We start from the raw sequence: 17,901 nt of genomic DNA on the forward strand, positions 1-17,901 counted from the left end.
TTAGGCTGAAATCACATGGCATGTATTTTCCGCGTAACGCGTAACCAATTAGAAGAGCGTTTCGCATTTTCGGTTACGCATATTCGCGCTTCTGATTGGTTACGCGATACGCGTTACGCGGAAAATATTAGTCCATGTGACCGTACCTTTACGCTTACGCAAGTTACGCCGCATGTGACGGCACCCTAAAAGTCCACGACGCATCTAGTGATTTCACAGTCGACGGTCTACGCGTCTACGGGGTTCACTCGACTGACTACACGGCAACGGCAACGGCAGCCATTTCGACGCTTCTCGACGCTCTTTCACGCTCACGAATTCACCGGGACACGAGACACGAGGCACGAGGCTCTATTGCGTTCGTCGCGTTCACAAATTGTTATTGTTATCGTCGTTTATAATCAACGTTCTTCTTCATGAAACACCCCACTTCTCTATAGCGATTCGGTGAGTCGAACATTCTGGCGTGTCACATGCCGATATCTCTCATTTTACGATATATCTCGTCTCCTCCTTCCATTTCCCAACGCCAATAAATTGGATATATCGCAGCCCGCACTGTCCGCAGTCGAGAACACACGCGTATCATTCCTATTTATTATCCATTTATCATACATATTTCTCGAAACTCCTTTTCTGCATCGTAAGATTTTTTTCTTTTTTTGCCGCACCCACATGCTCGACAATCAACAATCCTTCAACGGATCATTCTCGTCTATTTACCAACAGTTTGTTCTTTTGTCGAAAAAGACGCTTACATGACGCTAGAGCATGTGTTAACAGGATGCATAAATCGTGCATAAACCCGTAAACCGTAAAACGGAACTAACGCGAGATACTTGAAGCCGGAGTTTTATTTATTTATTGTTAATATTGATAATATACATATTTCTTTGTTACTTGAGGCCCTTGAGGGCCAAGTACGCGTGAGCGTAGTGATACAGAACCAATCGTATATTAACATTTAAATATTTTAATAGTTACTACTTTGTTGCTACTCCGCGTCATTATGAAGTGGATGAAAAGAAAAAATGGAGTGTATGTTTAGAAGCCACGTGAAAACTCAAAAAACTTTGATCGATTTCTAACAAAGAAAGAAAAGAAGATTTTGAAAAAAGATTCCATAAACATTGTTGAAAGATAAATCTGAAAATTTACGAAAACAAATTAAGAAAATATAAGAATTTAATTGTGATAATTTTTAATTTTTATTAATTCCTGATATCAGTACATCACTAGAGTGCTACAATGCACCAGTGAATCCAACTAAAAATACTTGGATTTTTAATTAGGAAAATAGAAAGATGGAAATAAAGAAAATATGGTGCTATTTCAAGGCGAAACAGATACATCCATACTAGTGGAAGAAGTCATTTATATTTTTTGTTCAAATATTCGTGTCGCTCATCTAGCTGTAACATTCTGTTACTGTTTCTGATTTAATATTTTGTTTAATTTTCTGTTTCTCTTTTTCAAATATATAAACTTATTACAACGTATACTTAAAAGACAACGTTTAATGTAGTACAAGAATTTGTTGAAAGAAGTACAATATATAATTGTCATAGTTTTCCAATCATTACATTTTCCCTCGAACACTATCATTAAATATATGTAACGATTATAATATCTAGTAGTGTTGAAAATAAAAACATTTTGACAAATTATGTTTGAAGGGAATAAATTCAAGCTTGTAATTTGATAGATAATAACTGCCAAGAATAAGAAGGTGAATGCAGACGCAATTTATAAATTATTGTAAAATTGTTTAGGTACAGTGAGGGGGACCTTGATGTATGTTGCAGGGCTTTAGACGACTCGGTGTGTGTTAGGTGTCAAGGACAGATTTGGCCTCCTCGATGGATTTTGCACAATGATATGGTGCAGTTAACTTTTCTGCTTCTGCATTTCATTGTTCTTCGCTGATGAGTGGTTTGCTGCTTGGTCATCTTTGTTCTCAATCAACTCTTATCTTTCGTCGTTTTAGCTGAGAAAGAGAGAGAAAGAGAGAGGAAAAGACAGAGTAAAGAAGAAAGAAGTGTCTAAAGTCTAAAAGGTAATGCTAAATTACATAATAAATTTAGTTCATAATTTTTGGAAAGTGTTGTGATTTTACTACACAGGCAGATTTAATTGTCTATTATATTTCAAAGAGCTCTGTGAACGTCTATTTATATATATGTATCTCTTTCTCTACATTTATATATATATAAATATATTTATATATATATAAATTATGATTTTACTTTGATTATATACTCTGAATCTTACATACGAGGGTAAGTAATTTATAATCACAAATTTACAAAAAAAATAAAGAGATTTTTTAAAACATATTAACATATAAACAAAATGGATGACATGATCTATGTTTACATTTATACAATTTGTTTTTATATGTCTGCCGTAAAATATAATCTCCGACACTCCGACGTATTATTAAATATAAACTGAATAAAAGTCACGCAGGACAATATAATTTTTTGCACTGGAAATAAAATCATAATCATTTAATGTCTTATAAAAAATATCGATTAAATTATGTAATTTTATTCCTTCAGGAAAAAAATCAGGAAAATTTTCAAAACTTCTTTTATTTCAGATTGAGATTAGTCTTAAAAGAATAAATTAATATTTTTTGCAATATCTTATTATTAATTCAACATTCTTTTCATCTTTGTTAAAATTAACGAATATTTAAAGACTACAGCCATTTTTTACTCAGGTCTTTATTATATCTCGCGAAATGTACAACAGTTTTGTATATATATAATTTTAGGAAAATTATTACGTTTTTATTTTTTTTTATTTTAATTAATGAAAAAAAGGTAAGTTTTGATTTGATTTGATTGCAGTAATGTTATTATCTATTTGCTTTTTAAGATAAATAAAAAAAGAAAAATGTTTTATCGTAACATCAAAGATGTCAAGGATTTTGATGATATTTTCAAATTATAAGATACTCAAGGTGAATTCGACAGAATTTTAAATTAATATTAAGTTAGTATGATAAAAATTAATATTTTTCTATCAACTTTTCAGTAAGAAAGAATTGATTATGCTTTTATTAAAGGTCTATTATTATGTTATATTTTTTAATATAAAAATCTTGATATTCAAGTCAAGAGCAAAAACTAAATGTTAAAACTGTAAATGTTAAAACTACTACTGTTGGACGGAAATATTCACGGCGCTTAATTCTTCCCCTAGTCTCCCTCACGCGAAATGCAGTTTTATTACATGGTCTGTAAGAGCTGAGGATCATTGGTTCTTGTTTACATTTGATGCACTAGAATGTGTTACGATGACCATTGAATCATTTTCTATGCGCTTCGTTACTCATCACATTGAGATATAAAAATGTTAAAACTTATCTAACCAATGCGAAATTAAAAATTAAGCGTAAAAAATACTATAAACATGCAAAATTCCGAAGAATAAAAAGATTAATTAATATCTATTCGTAATTTAATGAAATGGCGAAGAAATTATGTTACAATTCCATAACAAACCGTATTAGTATCTTGCAGACGCGCATATATGAAGATATGCGATAAAACCTCTACAGCTTTTCTACAGTTTTCGTTCTACATACACGCTTACCTCTATGATATTTCACGTTAATATACATTTACCAAGTGGAATTATCATGACAAGTAGTGATCTGAAAATTTACCTGGTAAAATTACCAATTATCTGGATAATTACTGTTATCATCATTGTTATCTCCAATATATCATATACGGAGAAATAAAAAGTCGACTTGAAATACAACATTTTTCTCTCTATTCCATTGAACCGAGATCTTCGACTTCGACAACACTTGATGTCTAACAATTATCGTAAATAACGGTACGCTTTTGTTTTTATGTGATCTTAATGTATAGATCGATTGCGACATATATATATATAACGCAGGAAGAAAGCAGCAACGGATGACTGAAGTACGTTGGTGCAGCCGTGATTTATCGACTTGCTTCCATCGTTGCGAACACTTTGGAATCGAATTGCGCATGATGCATTTTCAGATGTATACGACGTAGACCGATTTTCTCGCTACTTGTTTCATACATACGCCATATGCACGCACATATATCGTCAAATATATCGTCAAACTGAGACTTGTTCCCTTTACCTTTTCTTTTTTATTTTGCCGTTTGCGACTAGTGCCGATGGAGTCTTTCAATATTTCTCCTTTGTTATATAATATAATAAACGGAATCTAACTACATAAGTGAAAAACAATATAGCTATGGTCTGGTGTGTTCAACGAAAGGAAATCTAAAAGCACCTCTATATTGACCTGGAGTGATCGCTGGTGAAAGAGAGAGAGACAGAGATACGAGTATACTATGTCATGGTCGTTCCAAACCAATTATAAATCGATGCAACTGCATATTCGGATTATTTGAACAAAAAGCTGGCGACTGCAGTTCTCACTGTTACACCTAGCTGGCCGATATATTGTATATTTCCAAGTTATACTTACGTTTGTGTAAGTTTTCATGGTGGTCGAGCTGAGACGACGAGGAGTCACGAGACAACTCGCATTTTTCCACACACAACCTTCCACCCTCGAATTTCCTTTACATTCTTGCATCTCCAAACTGTTCTAAATTTCGTGAAATTTCTCAATTTTACGTTAAATCTAACACATCGCGAAATGTTTACTGATCTTATATAAAAGCAGAAAATTTAGTTATATTTAGCAATATTCCTCAGTACAATTCTAAATATACGAGATATTGCAAATACGTTTTTTTTTTTATACTTGACATATGCCAAACGCAAAATTTAAAAAATATATAAATCTCTAAAGTTATTTTACACAATTAAGCTACTTCACTTGTAGCAGCAATTGTAGTAACAATATTTAAATGCTAACAAGTTTAACGAAATAAGAAACAAATTTTGTGCGATTCTGTGTTATTGATACAAAACTCATTTATTTATCGTGGTATATTACTAAATACTATCTTTCTACATTATATTATTAGACATCGTAATTAAATACTTTTCAACATTAAGTGGAAAAAGAAATACGATGCTAAGGTGAGCAATCATTCATCGTATCAACACGTATCACTTTTATCGATGTTGCGTGAATTTCGAATAAACGATATTCGAATTCTGCGTAAAACGCGCTTCACTAATATTTGCCTAAAATATGTTATGACAAGACATAAATAATTAGATAGATATGGTTTTTAGCATATAGATAGAAATTTTAATACAACCTTAATATGAATCGACTATTTACCTACATATTGCACCAATATTATTGTAATTTCGAATACATGTATTCGCATTTTATCCTTGCAACAGCCTTGCTCTTTGCTGTCTTCTTGCTACATTGTTTAATTAAAACGTGCCTAAAGAACATGTTAAGTGAGATGTTGTTTTGTAAGCGAGATATTGCGATCAGATCGTATGACACATTCGTCTTCCATATATGTTGACCTATTCCATATAATCTTATTAAAACACTCGATGAGACGCTACGTTGGTTTTTCATTTTCGTCATGAGCACTTCTAATTACTTCGAAATACTCCTAAGAGAATACTCTGCTTGAAATCGAATGATTTTTGGAGTATACTATGCGAAGTGTGCTATTAATTTTTCTCTTCGTCCTGAAGAAGATGCCGCTATCAATAAGGAGATAAGCGTTAATGGGATATGAAGCGGAAGAAGCGTTACGTATGCATTCGATGTAATCGATTTGTTTAATCCGTGAGGGATTTACGAAAGCGCTTCGATCAAGCACAACACAATCGTTGATCTCTTTTTTTTTTCTCGACCTCGACGAAAGGATTCAGCAGTTCATGGCAGATGGAAGCCGAAGAGATGGAACGAGCGGCGCGGCGTCGTCATGCTCTTCGAAGAAACACATGTGTTTGGCACTTTGTGTGCCAAAAACTTAAAGCAACGGAAAGTGATTTGCCGCAGCGATTATTTAATCCAAAAAAATTATCGACAATTTCTTTCTCTGCGATTCCGAATTTATTAAAAAAAAAATTCTATGTATGCGTGCATAGATACCAGCCGTAAAAGCTCTTGGATGAATTACATATGGTGTTCCGAATTTTGTAGTATGACGATTTTGGTTGTTCATTTTTAATTTATTCTAGTGTGAAAATGTATTTGTCATTTTGTCGGAGTTCCAGTCACTTCGTATTGAATCCGTTCATCTTAGAACATTGTTCTTTAATGATCGAGTCGTGGCTATAGTAACCACAGCCTCGCAACGGTGGAACGAGTAATATGTCGATTGCAAATATGATCATCAGGGAGTCAAGAATCGGCCGATCGCTACCTCCCTGGCGTGAAAATTACCGGTTACGGCGTCTACCATTATAGTTGCCTGAGATGCGACGACTTCCAAATAATGCACAGAGTAAAACTGCAGGAGAACGCTCAGTGGAAAGTTACTCTCCCCCATTCCCAATTGCTGTCTACGTAAATGACAAATTTAATTCTTTCCCGTTTAATCCATCAGTTCGAATATTTAAAGATTGAATTGTTAAGATGATAATAGATAAATATTATCTTGTGGCAGATAAATAATATTTATCTTTATGAATAAAAATGACTTTCTTTTCGTTCAATCTTTAATTTAAAGCATTTAAAGATCAAACTGCGATTTGCCGAATAATTGATATCTACGTTTATTCATAAATACGCATCATTTTCTCCGCACTTAATCCATAAACAAATGACTAATTGATATACTTAAAATAAACGCAAATTATTTCTCCGTATTTAATTCAAAACTATAAAATAAAGAATATTTACAACACACCGACTCCGCAAAACAATCTATATATTTTATCGTTTACTTTCCTACTCCCCCAATCCATCATTTAAAACATTTGAATTCAAATTCTCACTCCGAAACTGGTACCTACGTTTATTTAGGTATAAATATAATTACTTTCTTTTTTTAATCTATCCAAATAATTTTCTGCTTAAAAAGATCGAAAGATCATAAATAAAAATTAATACATAATTACATGAGGTACTTGTAAAGCAATTTTTCTCACGATTTTCTCGACGACTGACATTTATTTATATTTACTGGATATGAAACTTTTTATACCTCAAGTTTGCAGTCTATTTTACCCGAGACATGTTTGAAGCTTTTTTTCGAGGGTGTCTAAAGAATGTACGATTAGTAAAAAAAAAAAAAAAGAATATAAACTAAACTCAATGACTCGATTGTTGATGTACGGCCATAACATGTGTGGGTGGTTTGTGTGTCTTGGAACGTTCCTCTGCCAAAACTTTGATGCCATTGGAATTCGCTGTAACAATAAAGCCATCGAGCGCACATGTGTTGCTGTAAGTTTCTTTTTTAGATATGCTGAAGTGAAACTCGACATAAAATAATACTTTTTGTACTGAACTCTAGCTTTGTCATGCTAATTTATCTTATTTTTTGATGGTGAGACTGAAATTAATTTGTCTTTTTGCTTATATAATAAATTGTTAATTATTGCCTGTTAATTTTCATTATATTTAAAATAAAATTTTTTTGATAATCAACTTTTTTTGAGAGATTTTCTTTTTCGAAATAAATGTAAATGTTTAAACGATTTTTCATTGAGATTCTAAAATCGATATAACTCGTAATAACTGTAATAAGTAATTTAAACATATATTTCACAAATGATAATGTTTAAAATGCATATTGTTCGTGGAAATAACAACCGAAATAACACCTCTTGCGTAATAAATCCAATTGCCCGATTTGATCGCATACCTATTCTTGCGTGACCTTTTACGATTCAGCGCGCACCGTTAAATGCAAATAACAAATAAAAAGATTGTGATAAAAATATTTACAATAATATCCCATCGCTTATCTTTATGTCTGTACGAAGGAAATAAGTAAAGCTATAATTATTTTGAGTACCAGAAATTATCGATATGTGCGTTACTTGATTAAGAAGGCGCTTCGTCATACGCTATCTCGTTCGTACAATCACATTCGCTTTAATTGCTTCAACGTAGAGAGAAAGTTTTAGGTGTCACCTCGAAATACTGCGGAAACCAACAACAACAATACGGTTGCGCGTGAACACGAGAAATGTACATCTATGGGTGCGATCCATTTTTGGCACTCCAAACGCTCTTGGAAACATTTCATTCTTGTTGTTTATAATGTTAAACAAGGACAAGATGATGCTCTGAAGCGTCTAATGCTATAGGATCGCACCCTATAATCTTGGCCGAAAATTATAGAGATTATTTTTTACTTGATTTTATATTTAGATATTAGAAAGCTGTCGGAAATATGACGAGAATTGAAGTATCCATTCTAGATAAAAATAATGCGAGAGAAAAGATAAATATATTTTATGCACTTCAGTTCCTTTAATGTAAAATATATATATATACGAATTATATAGTCTCGTATAATGAGTCATAAATTAGTTGAAATAAAAGGCAAATATGCATAGCCGTACACTATCTAAATGAGTATCTGGATCAGACCTAAACATATATCAACTAAATATTGGAATTTCTTAATCGTTTATTCTCTCGATTATTCTTAGCTTAATTTATCGAAATGATTGAAATTAATAAAAAGAATAATGTCCTAGGATATATACGTAAACAAGCGTGTCAGACAACAACAATTAAACTAGAATGGCTTATGTTCATTGTTCGTGAATTTATTTAAATCCATTACGTTTTATCCAAGATAGAAAAGGAGAAACGAGAAGTAAAAAGTTTTTACCGTCTTGATCCGAAATATCTTATGGAAGTAAAAATACAGTCAAAATAAGAAAAGAAAGTTCAAAAAAGTCAATCTCGGTTGTGAAAGAAGTAGAAACGAAAGATCCAGTGATACAAAGATGTTATGGAAAAAAAAAACAGTTATTCTAACGTGATGAGTATAATATATCACGTGAGAGTAAATTGATTAACAAATAGTTTGCGTGTATAATAATAAAAAAAAATCAAGAAAATAAACGGTATCATAATATGTAAAAAGTATGTATAATAAATAACAATCTCATGTAGATGTAATAAATGTCTTAACTCTATTAATGTATATAATATGTTAACTCTATTAAATTCTATGCAAAGAACGTGATGTGAAAATAAATAAAGACATATTTCTGAAAAGAATACATTTTATTTTTTTTTTGTATAAGCGTGCGTATACCGAACATATTGCCAAATGTGTTCTCAATTAATTGAACGATTTGGCGATCACGACATAGATCCACCAAAGATGTCTCTTCTTTCCGCCGCTTAATTTCGTTGCCTCTCGGTTCGGTTGCAGATACAAGCGTCGTACGACCTTTGAAAATGAGTGTCATAATCAGACTGCAAAATCTGGCGTGGTCCGCCAATGCATTGGACATACGCCAATTTTTCAGAGGCCTGAGTATCCCGGAGGGAGGAGTTCATATTGTCGGCGGTGAATTGGGAGATGCGTTTATCGCATTCAGGTAACTACTGCTACATGAATTCCTGTTTGTGTGCTCTAAAAAAAGGAATGTGTCAGAGAGCATAATGATTTTGCATCTTATTTCCTGCATTGTTCGCTTAACATATGTAGGTATACAAATACGTAATACCTTGAACACTTTATGTGATTATTACATTATACTTTTTATGACCTACACGTAAAATCATAAATCTACAGTCATAAATTCCTCGAATGGAATTATATATATGCATTAAATTATCTTATATCATTTACACACAGCTAACTTGATTCGTTTATGTTTTTCATGTTTATGTTATTCATGTTAACAATTTATCAATGATTTCTAATAAAAGATAGTAAGTTTTTTTACCTAATTTGTAATTAGTTTTATTGTAGCGGAAACTTAGAGTCTCGGTAGATTATTATTACGAACGTGAGTTATATTATTACGAAAACTTGTAAAACAAGCTGTCGATATAAATATATAAGGTAGAAAATTAATTTCCGGTTTTTATCAGATCTCGTTATTAGTCACAGTATTATATAATAGTATAATATGATTAGCCTTTTTATTTTCACGCTCTTGTCGCGTGCTAAAAGGATTTAAAATAATCAAGCGTAAAGTCAAAATTAAATATATCCACGTAATATCCGCAAAATGAGATAGAGTGATTATTTCTTTTTGTGTACAACTTTGAATAGTAGCAGGAAATAAAGGGATGCAGTTTTTTAAAAATAAAATAATGGGCATTAAACAGCTTTTAAATTTCTACCGAATTTGTGGGAATATCGATAAAAAACGAATCGCGACGTCAGGCAGATTTCACAGACTATCATTTCGCTATTGCAGCACCGACGAAGATGCCCGCCAGGCAATGATGCACGATGGCGGCAAGATCAAGGAGATGAAGATCAAGCTGCTATTGAGCTCGCGCACCGAAATGCAAAAGGTAATCGAGGCCGCTCGGCAGCAGACTTTGAGTTTGCAATGCATCATGCAAACCGCGCCGGTAGTGGTACCGCCTGTGGTTTCTACCAAGCAGCCCGGCTCGCCGACGGATAAAAGGGACAAGGATAACGACAGCGAGTCCAGCAAGGACCGAAAGGATAGACGCGACCGATCGAGATCGCGGGACCGCTCGCGGTCGCGCGACCGCGACCGTGATCGCGATCGGCGCGATCGGGACCGCGGGAGAGATCGACGACGACGGGATCGTAGTAGGTCGCGAGACCGGGAACGCGACAGACGAGACCGGCGTCGTCGCCGGGACCGATCCAGGTCGCGCGACCGCACGAGGTCGCGTGATCGCGACTCGAAGAGGAACTCGACGAACGACAGGCGCAAGGATACTAACGAGGATGATAACAGCGAAGTCGTGTGCGTCGGTCAGTTTCACAAGGACAAGGCATCGACGGCTACATCGAAGAAACCGCTCGAAAATGGCATTTGGGAGGTTCCGCCACAGACGCAGATGCAGGCCGCTCTGTTGGCGCCGAGCATTTTGGGCGCAGGCGTTGCCGCTCTGTCTCAGGACTCAGAGACTCAGCGTTCGGCCATGGCCGCCAGCTTCGGCACCCCGGTGATGAGCCAGCAGCCGATGTTGCAATCTGGACAGTTCTCTATAAACGGCCTTAACGGCGTTGGCAATCTCATGCAGCCGCATATACAGACGCTCGGACATACAGTAGGCATGACGTCGTTATCGCAGAATCTGAACACCGCCACTAGTCTACCCAGTTTGGGCGGTCTCGGAACTCGTCCTAAGGAACCCTGGGGTCAGAACGACCAGGGCAGAATGGATCAGACTGGGCGATTCTCCGGCCGGTCGAATCAATTCGGTAGTCAGGAATACGGATCTACCGGCAATTACCGCGGTACCAGGCCAAGCAATCCCTTCCTGAACAAGGTGCAAGAGCTCGAGGGCCGTCGCAATCCACACGCGTTTCAGGCTGGCGCCTCCAACTTTGGCAGCTACGACAACGATCGGCCGACGTCCGGCAGAAAGTCCGGCAACTCGAGATTCTCCAACGAGAATAAGAACGGCAGTGGTGGAGGTCATTGCGTGGAAGTGCGCAACATGCCGTTGAGCGCGACGTATGCGGATCTACGCCACGCGTTCCACGGTATCTACATCAGGAAGGACGGCATGAAGATAATCAACGATAACCACGGTAACCGCGTGGGCATCGCGTATATCAAGTTTGGCAAGGCTGAAGGTAAAGAACTCGCGCTGAGCACGACGAGATACGTGCGAGGTTCCGAGGTAGAGGTACTCGATTTGGACGAGAGTATCTTCGATAAAGCGGTGAATTCTTACTCGCCCGAAAGTAGGGAGGACGGCACCGACGGCGACGTTAGAAACTCTATGTGCATCCTGCTGACCGATCTGCCGTCCTTCACCAAGGAGATGGACATAGCCAAGCTGTTCCACGACTGGAAAATCAACGATCTCTTCATCACCAATAGCAAGGAAACCGGCACCACTCAGTATATGGCTTACGTACAATTCGCGCGACTCGAGGACGCCAAGTCGTCGCTGAGTACGCCGCTCAAGATCGGTAGCAAGCAAGTGACCGCGACCGCGATCAGCGAGGACAAGTTCGCGCAGGCGAAGCGCGAGCACGAGCAAGTGAGCATGCACCAAACGGATTGTATTCTTATGCGCGGCTTGCCATTCCAGACAATCGACCGCGACATCTTCGACTTCTTCTCGGACATCGGCATTGTCCCGCTCTGCATTCACATGATGCTCAATCAGCAGGGCAAACCGGCCGGCGAATGTTTCTGCGAGTTTGACTCACCTGAGAAGGCGGAACGCGCGATCGCCAAGAATGGCCTGCCGCTTGGCAAAAACATCCCCACTATCGAGCTGGTACCACGCGTCAAGATGCTCGAAACCCTCGGTATGATGGAAGCGCAACAGCAAACGCAGCAGCAGCATTTCCCGATGCAGGAACAACACGGTCAGAGGCCGCCGCGCTTCTCCGGCCCGATAGGTCATATGTTACGTTTCGGCAGCACCGGATTTGGGCCCCGTTGTCCGCCCGGCGGCCTAATGGGTATGCCGCGTCACATGGGTATGGGCCGTCATCCACCGTCCATGGACTACGTCGAGGGTTTCGGTAAACCTGGCTGCGTGTTATCACTCGAGAACGTGCCGTTCAAGGCGGACATCAACGAGATTATCGAGTTCTTCGGTGATTTTGATGTGAAACGAGAAAACGTGATTCGTCGCTACAACGAGAGGGGCATGCCGACGGGGGATGCGCGCGTGGCCTTCTCGTCGCCCAGTGAGGCACAGCGAGCGCTCAAGGAACTTAAGCATTGCAAGATGCGGGAGCGTACCATATACATGAAAGTGGCGTGAGATCTATCATTCCGCCATGGAGTGGCTGATGACAGCACGTGAAAGGACACCGTCACCGTTGCGACTATATCCGTTGCGGCCGAATTGAATATATTCATACGAAGCCCTTTGTGCGCGGACGAACGAACGCAATATCCAATAGAACGTCTTCTGAGAATTAACATAAGAGTCGGTTTTATACGAGAGAATCCTTGCCAATAAGTGCTCAATAAGGATAAAGGTACTTCGGGAGATGTACAATGGAATGTCTTCTTTGTGCAAAAGACTGTACTTCCTTGTTAAATTTGCGCCGATCTACGTGTACATAGAATGCATAAACTTAAGGACAATTTTCTTTATTCATCCATTCATATCGCGATATGCCATACCGCCCGAATTGTTTCTGCCTATCGTAATTAGAGGCATTTAACCCATTACTCACTATTGTGTATTAAGGACTTACGTACGTTTAAAACACGATCGCATACACGTGTCTTGGATGAAAATGTATTCACCGCTGACATTGGAAATATAAATTGATCATACGATTACCAGGGAGTATGGACGAATGTACATTATATAAATGTAAAGAATTTCATTATCTTATTTTTAATATCACTGCAATACCAAATAATGTTAAGTTATAAGAACGAAAGAAGCTGGAAGCAGAGTACAAAGTTAGAGATTTAAATGATTGCGTTTGCTTTACGTTTGCTGACATGGACTAATATTATAAAACTCGAAGAACCTGCAGTTCGGTGACGATGAAGGAGGCTATCTTTATGAAAAACGAGTACATGTGTTGTATATATATATATGTAAGGTATATTGTTACATATCTTACATAATGTCTGTGTACATATATTCATGATAAGTAATACATTACATGATTACATGTATATAAATGTAGAGATCACGCACTATAATCTTATGCGCAATCGTACATGTACATCTATCGCGACTAAACTTGTGTAAAATAACGAACAATACCAATAAGTTTATAGATGCGCACGATTACACATTGTCATAAACTTGTGTTACGATGATAACGAACACTTGAAGACTTCAATAAATTTTTATTCAAATCTGGCCACGCCTTTATCTGAATTTAATGTTAGCATTAATGACATCGCATTATTGATGCATAGATTGATTTTAATTGATTAAATATACTCAATTCTCAAATAATATTTTACTTGTGTCTTGTGTCGCCTCTCTTTTATAAAGAGAGTACGAGTGGTGCGAATCCTATTTAATTTCAATAATATTCACAGGAATTTTTGAAGGAGATACAAATGAAAATTCGGTTTCCCCTGTCTATTATATTTTTTATTATTTCATTTATTTACATTTATATTTACTTTTCGCGATCTATAAAAGCTGTTTCAAAAAAAAAATTTTTTTAGAATTTATCAAAAAAAATTTTTATACTTTGAAAATGATCTGATTATGAGTGATTATTATACAACTATTTCGTTGATTACAAAAACAACACGATAATTGTTATTTAATTATTCGCTAAATATTTAAATAGATATAAATATATCTTTTATTTTCCCATTTTCTTTAGTCCACATTCGCGTAAAAAATTGTGTCGCCAATTTCTTGAGTGAGTTTTTCTTGTCAGTTTCAATCGGACGCGACACGCGGCCTAGCTGCACCCTGCTGTGTCGATGGCAAATTTTTTGCCAGTACCACCATACTGACCGTCTACCGTCTACCGTCCTAAAGGACAGCTCCGTGATGAAAGCGTGCTGCAACAAATCGACGCTGCCTAAATATTGAGTCACGGGCTATTTCTGTAGCCGCGCCTCGGCTATATAAGCCCGTGAGCCCGTGACATGTCCAGCGGCAATGGCGCATTTCAAATTATTGTGGCCTTACTCGGATGAGATTCTTCTCCGCATGTATATAGAATAATAAGCGCATAAAATATTTAAATTGAGAGCAAATTATTCGTATCTTATATCTTATTCAGGGTTGGACAAAGTCCCTCGTATAACATGAGAGATTCTATAAGCTCTCGTTTCAATATTCATCACATTTTAATTGACGCAAAGAAATATTATCGACCTTCGAAAAACTGTAGGTGCGTCTATCCCTAATGCAAGGTGATGTGCATTCAGTCGATTCTATTCAGCGATTTTTATCATAAAGTACGCGTTACATTATACATACAGGAAGATTGCGATTAACCTTGGTCTATTTAGATACAGGAAACTCGACTTTACCTATATCCGAAACACATTTGGCATACCAAACGTTTCGGAACGGTATTTATATAGCATTCAACATTCTTTGTCTTAGATTTTCCAATTAAACAGTCGAGACAACACTTGATGTCTTCTTTTACGTTCATAATTCTTAAAGAATTAAAATATTGGTATAATTAAATATAATATCCAGTGCATTGCTTAACTCTAGGTTATTACTACTCTTAATTTTTATCTACATCGTTATTACTACCACAGGTCTGAGAGCATCGTTATCTGCTTATAACTCATTATTAGGCAAATACTTAATACTTTTCTTTTTTAATCCTTTTTTTATCGGAACGTCAAAGCCTGTTTAAGCAAAATTACATAATTTTATTTTGGAACCAAATATAGAGGAAACAAGTTGTAAAGACTTAAAACAAAGGAGAATTTTTATATAATCAAACTCGGAAAGTTTCTATTCAAAGTTTCTATTCTATAGATATAAAGAATAGAGATTGTAGACTACAGACTATAATAGATGGTATAGTAAACCTATAATAGCTAAGTTAAAAGCTCATTTGCGCTCTCCAAATGATGCACATATATTACAGTTATATAACAATAATTGCTTCCTACATGGTTGAGAGGTAACCACGCGAGATCGATTCTGCAATCGCACCGACGACATCGCGTTACATTGTGATGAATTACGCAACCGATATTCATCGGTATCGCGATGCAAATTACGACGCTGACGATATCTACGTACGCCCCTTCGCAGTTCGCAGTCCTTCGTACATCTCACTGATCTCACGCACATCTGCAACTGACAACCAACACGATGCAAGGACGAACTGAAATAGAGAAGGCAAGAATGAACTAATGAAGACTCATATGAAGAGCGGAAATCTCTCGGTGAATCTGTGACAAATGGATGCTTTCTGCACCAACCTAAAAACAGATCGCAAAGAATCTTCGAAAATAGCAAAAATTTGCGCGCTGCGAATTGCGTGTAAACTCGCTGATTTAGTTTTAAATGCAACCACATCTATCGTCTCCTTTATCCTCTATCCTTTTCGTCACTCTTCTCTCGCCGTATTTTCTTGTAGGGATAACATTGCATCTCCTCGATTACGTTTTAATTATTTCGATATACAAGAAGAGTCATATACCATATCCTTCGGCAGTCATAATCGCGTCATAAAATGATGTACCCCCTTCGACGACTACGGTTGTGAATTGTGACTTCATGACTTGTGACTCGCTCGGGAAATTTCATTTTGCTATATCCGTATTTCGTGTCAGCAGCGCCTACTCGAGAATCTCCAGGATTACGCATCTACCGTTTTAAGTAACGCGGTATGCGGTATCATCGTCACGAACACGCCACTATAGTACATATAAGTGACAAGCATTCCAACAAGTTTCATTGTCAGTTATCTGGCAAAAGAATGAACAAGCTTAGCCATAAAGCGTGTATTCAAAGAATACAATTTACAGAGAGGATATTCTAATAGTAGTGTAATTTAATCTTTATGTAATATTGTTGGAAAATTATTTAGCCATAATTTGTATGGATTTTAATTAGAAAAGCCAAAGAGCAGCAGGAATTAATTTAACAAACGTACACGACACGGTATTCCTCTCATTTCGGGATGACAAATTAGACATCAAACGATATGCGATTCTCAGATCCTTTAGGTACCTTTACCGCGATCCGCGATACACGTAAACACGTACGGTATAGAATACAGGCAGAGAATACGTATACAGTCTTCGTTAAGAAATAAGGTCAACGAATTTTCCTCCGCATAACTCCCGATATGTAATGTATGCGGGACGTCTGGTGCATAAAGTCTGTAATTTAAAGCGCGTGTCTCGGTGCATGTCCCGCCGCGCTGTCGCGATGCCGACTAAAATCTCACGTCGATCACCTCGATGTCGATGAATAAGGATACATTTTTTTTTTCAATAAAGTAAGTATAAAAAAAACGTAAAATTATCATAAAATAAATATTGTAGTTTGTAGTATTCTAATCAATAAAAATATTATACTTCTATAAATTGAGTTTACGAAGCGTACAAGTCAAAGGCTGAAAGGCAAAGACGCCGCCGCCACAGAAAACATTGATTGGTTGAAAGCAACTTCGGCTTCAGATATATTTACCGATTTTCAACAGTGTTTTCCTTATTTTATATATTTAAAACGTACGACAAACTGCTCTTGACGAAAAACTATATACATATATTGTTGTTCCTTACTTATCGTTAGTATCCATTTTATACGATTATTTCATTATGATTATAACGTTTCTGTTCTGCGCAATGCAAGTCTGAAACTTACAAACGGGTAAAACGGAGTGTTCAAATGCTGCACTATAATTACATTATCTAATTTGAAGGCAAGCCAAAAATCAGAACAAAAGGTACGAGATACAAGATTGATAATGAGACTAATTCATTTCAATAAAAGATCAATATATAATGTCTATATAATAAAGAGAAATGTATTAATAACGATACAAGCATCAATCTCGCGGTGTTATTTATAAACTAGATCACTTCCTCACGGCACTCGTCAAACCATCGGTTCAATTAAGTACCGTTATCTTTACACAACGGTTATGCCTGCTGAGTGCTGCCGATGGTTGATTATATGCGCTTCTGGTGCAATACTCTTACGCGTATATGTACATTGGAATTACGCACGCGTAAATTCCGAGGTAAATAGGTAAATAAATTCGCTGCGCGAATAACAAGGCGAATAATATTCGTAGATAGATATTTATTTTTAACTATAAAGCTCGTGCAAAAGTCTTAACTCGTTTCTCTTATTTGCTAATCCTAGGAAAGAGCATCCTAGAAATAAAAAAGAAGGATGGATATTGCAAGACGCGTTAAATTGATTGATCT

The 17,901-nt window shown here is 36.6% G+C and overlaps 1 protein-coding gene across 1 annotated transcript; it reads left to right on the forward strand.

Moving 5' to 3' along the window:
- Positions 1-236: 236 nt before the first annotated feature.
- On the forward strand, positions 237-13,879 carry LOC112467633. Its single transcript, XM_025036316.1, has 4 exons — positions 237-447; positions 1,806-2,056; positions 9,294-9,462; positions 10,294-13,879. The coding sequence occupies exons 3-4, from the start codon at positions 9,320-9,322 to the stop codon at positions 12,809-12,811; spliced, it is 2,661 nt and encodes an 886-aa protein (XP_024892084.1). The 5' UTR covers positions 237-447; positions 1,806-2,056; positions 9,294-9,319; the 3' UTR covers positions 12,812-13,879.
- The last annotated feature ends 4,022 nt before the right edge of the window (positions 13,880-17,901 follow it).

This window comes from Temnothorax curvispinosus, unplaced genomic scaffold, assembly GCF_003070985.1.
Source record: "Temnothorax curvispinosus isolate PA1 unplaced genomic scaffold, ASM307098v1 QBEX01017700.1, whole genome shotgun sequence".
Classification (NCBI taxonomy): Eukaryota; Metazoa; Arthropoda; class Insecta; order Hymenoptera; family Formicidae; genus Temnothorax; species Temnothorax curvispinosus.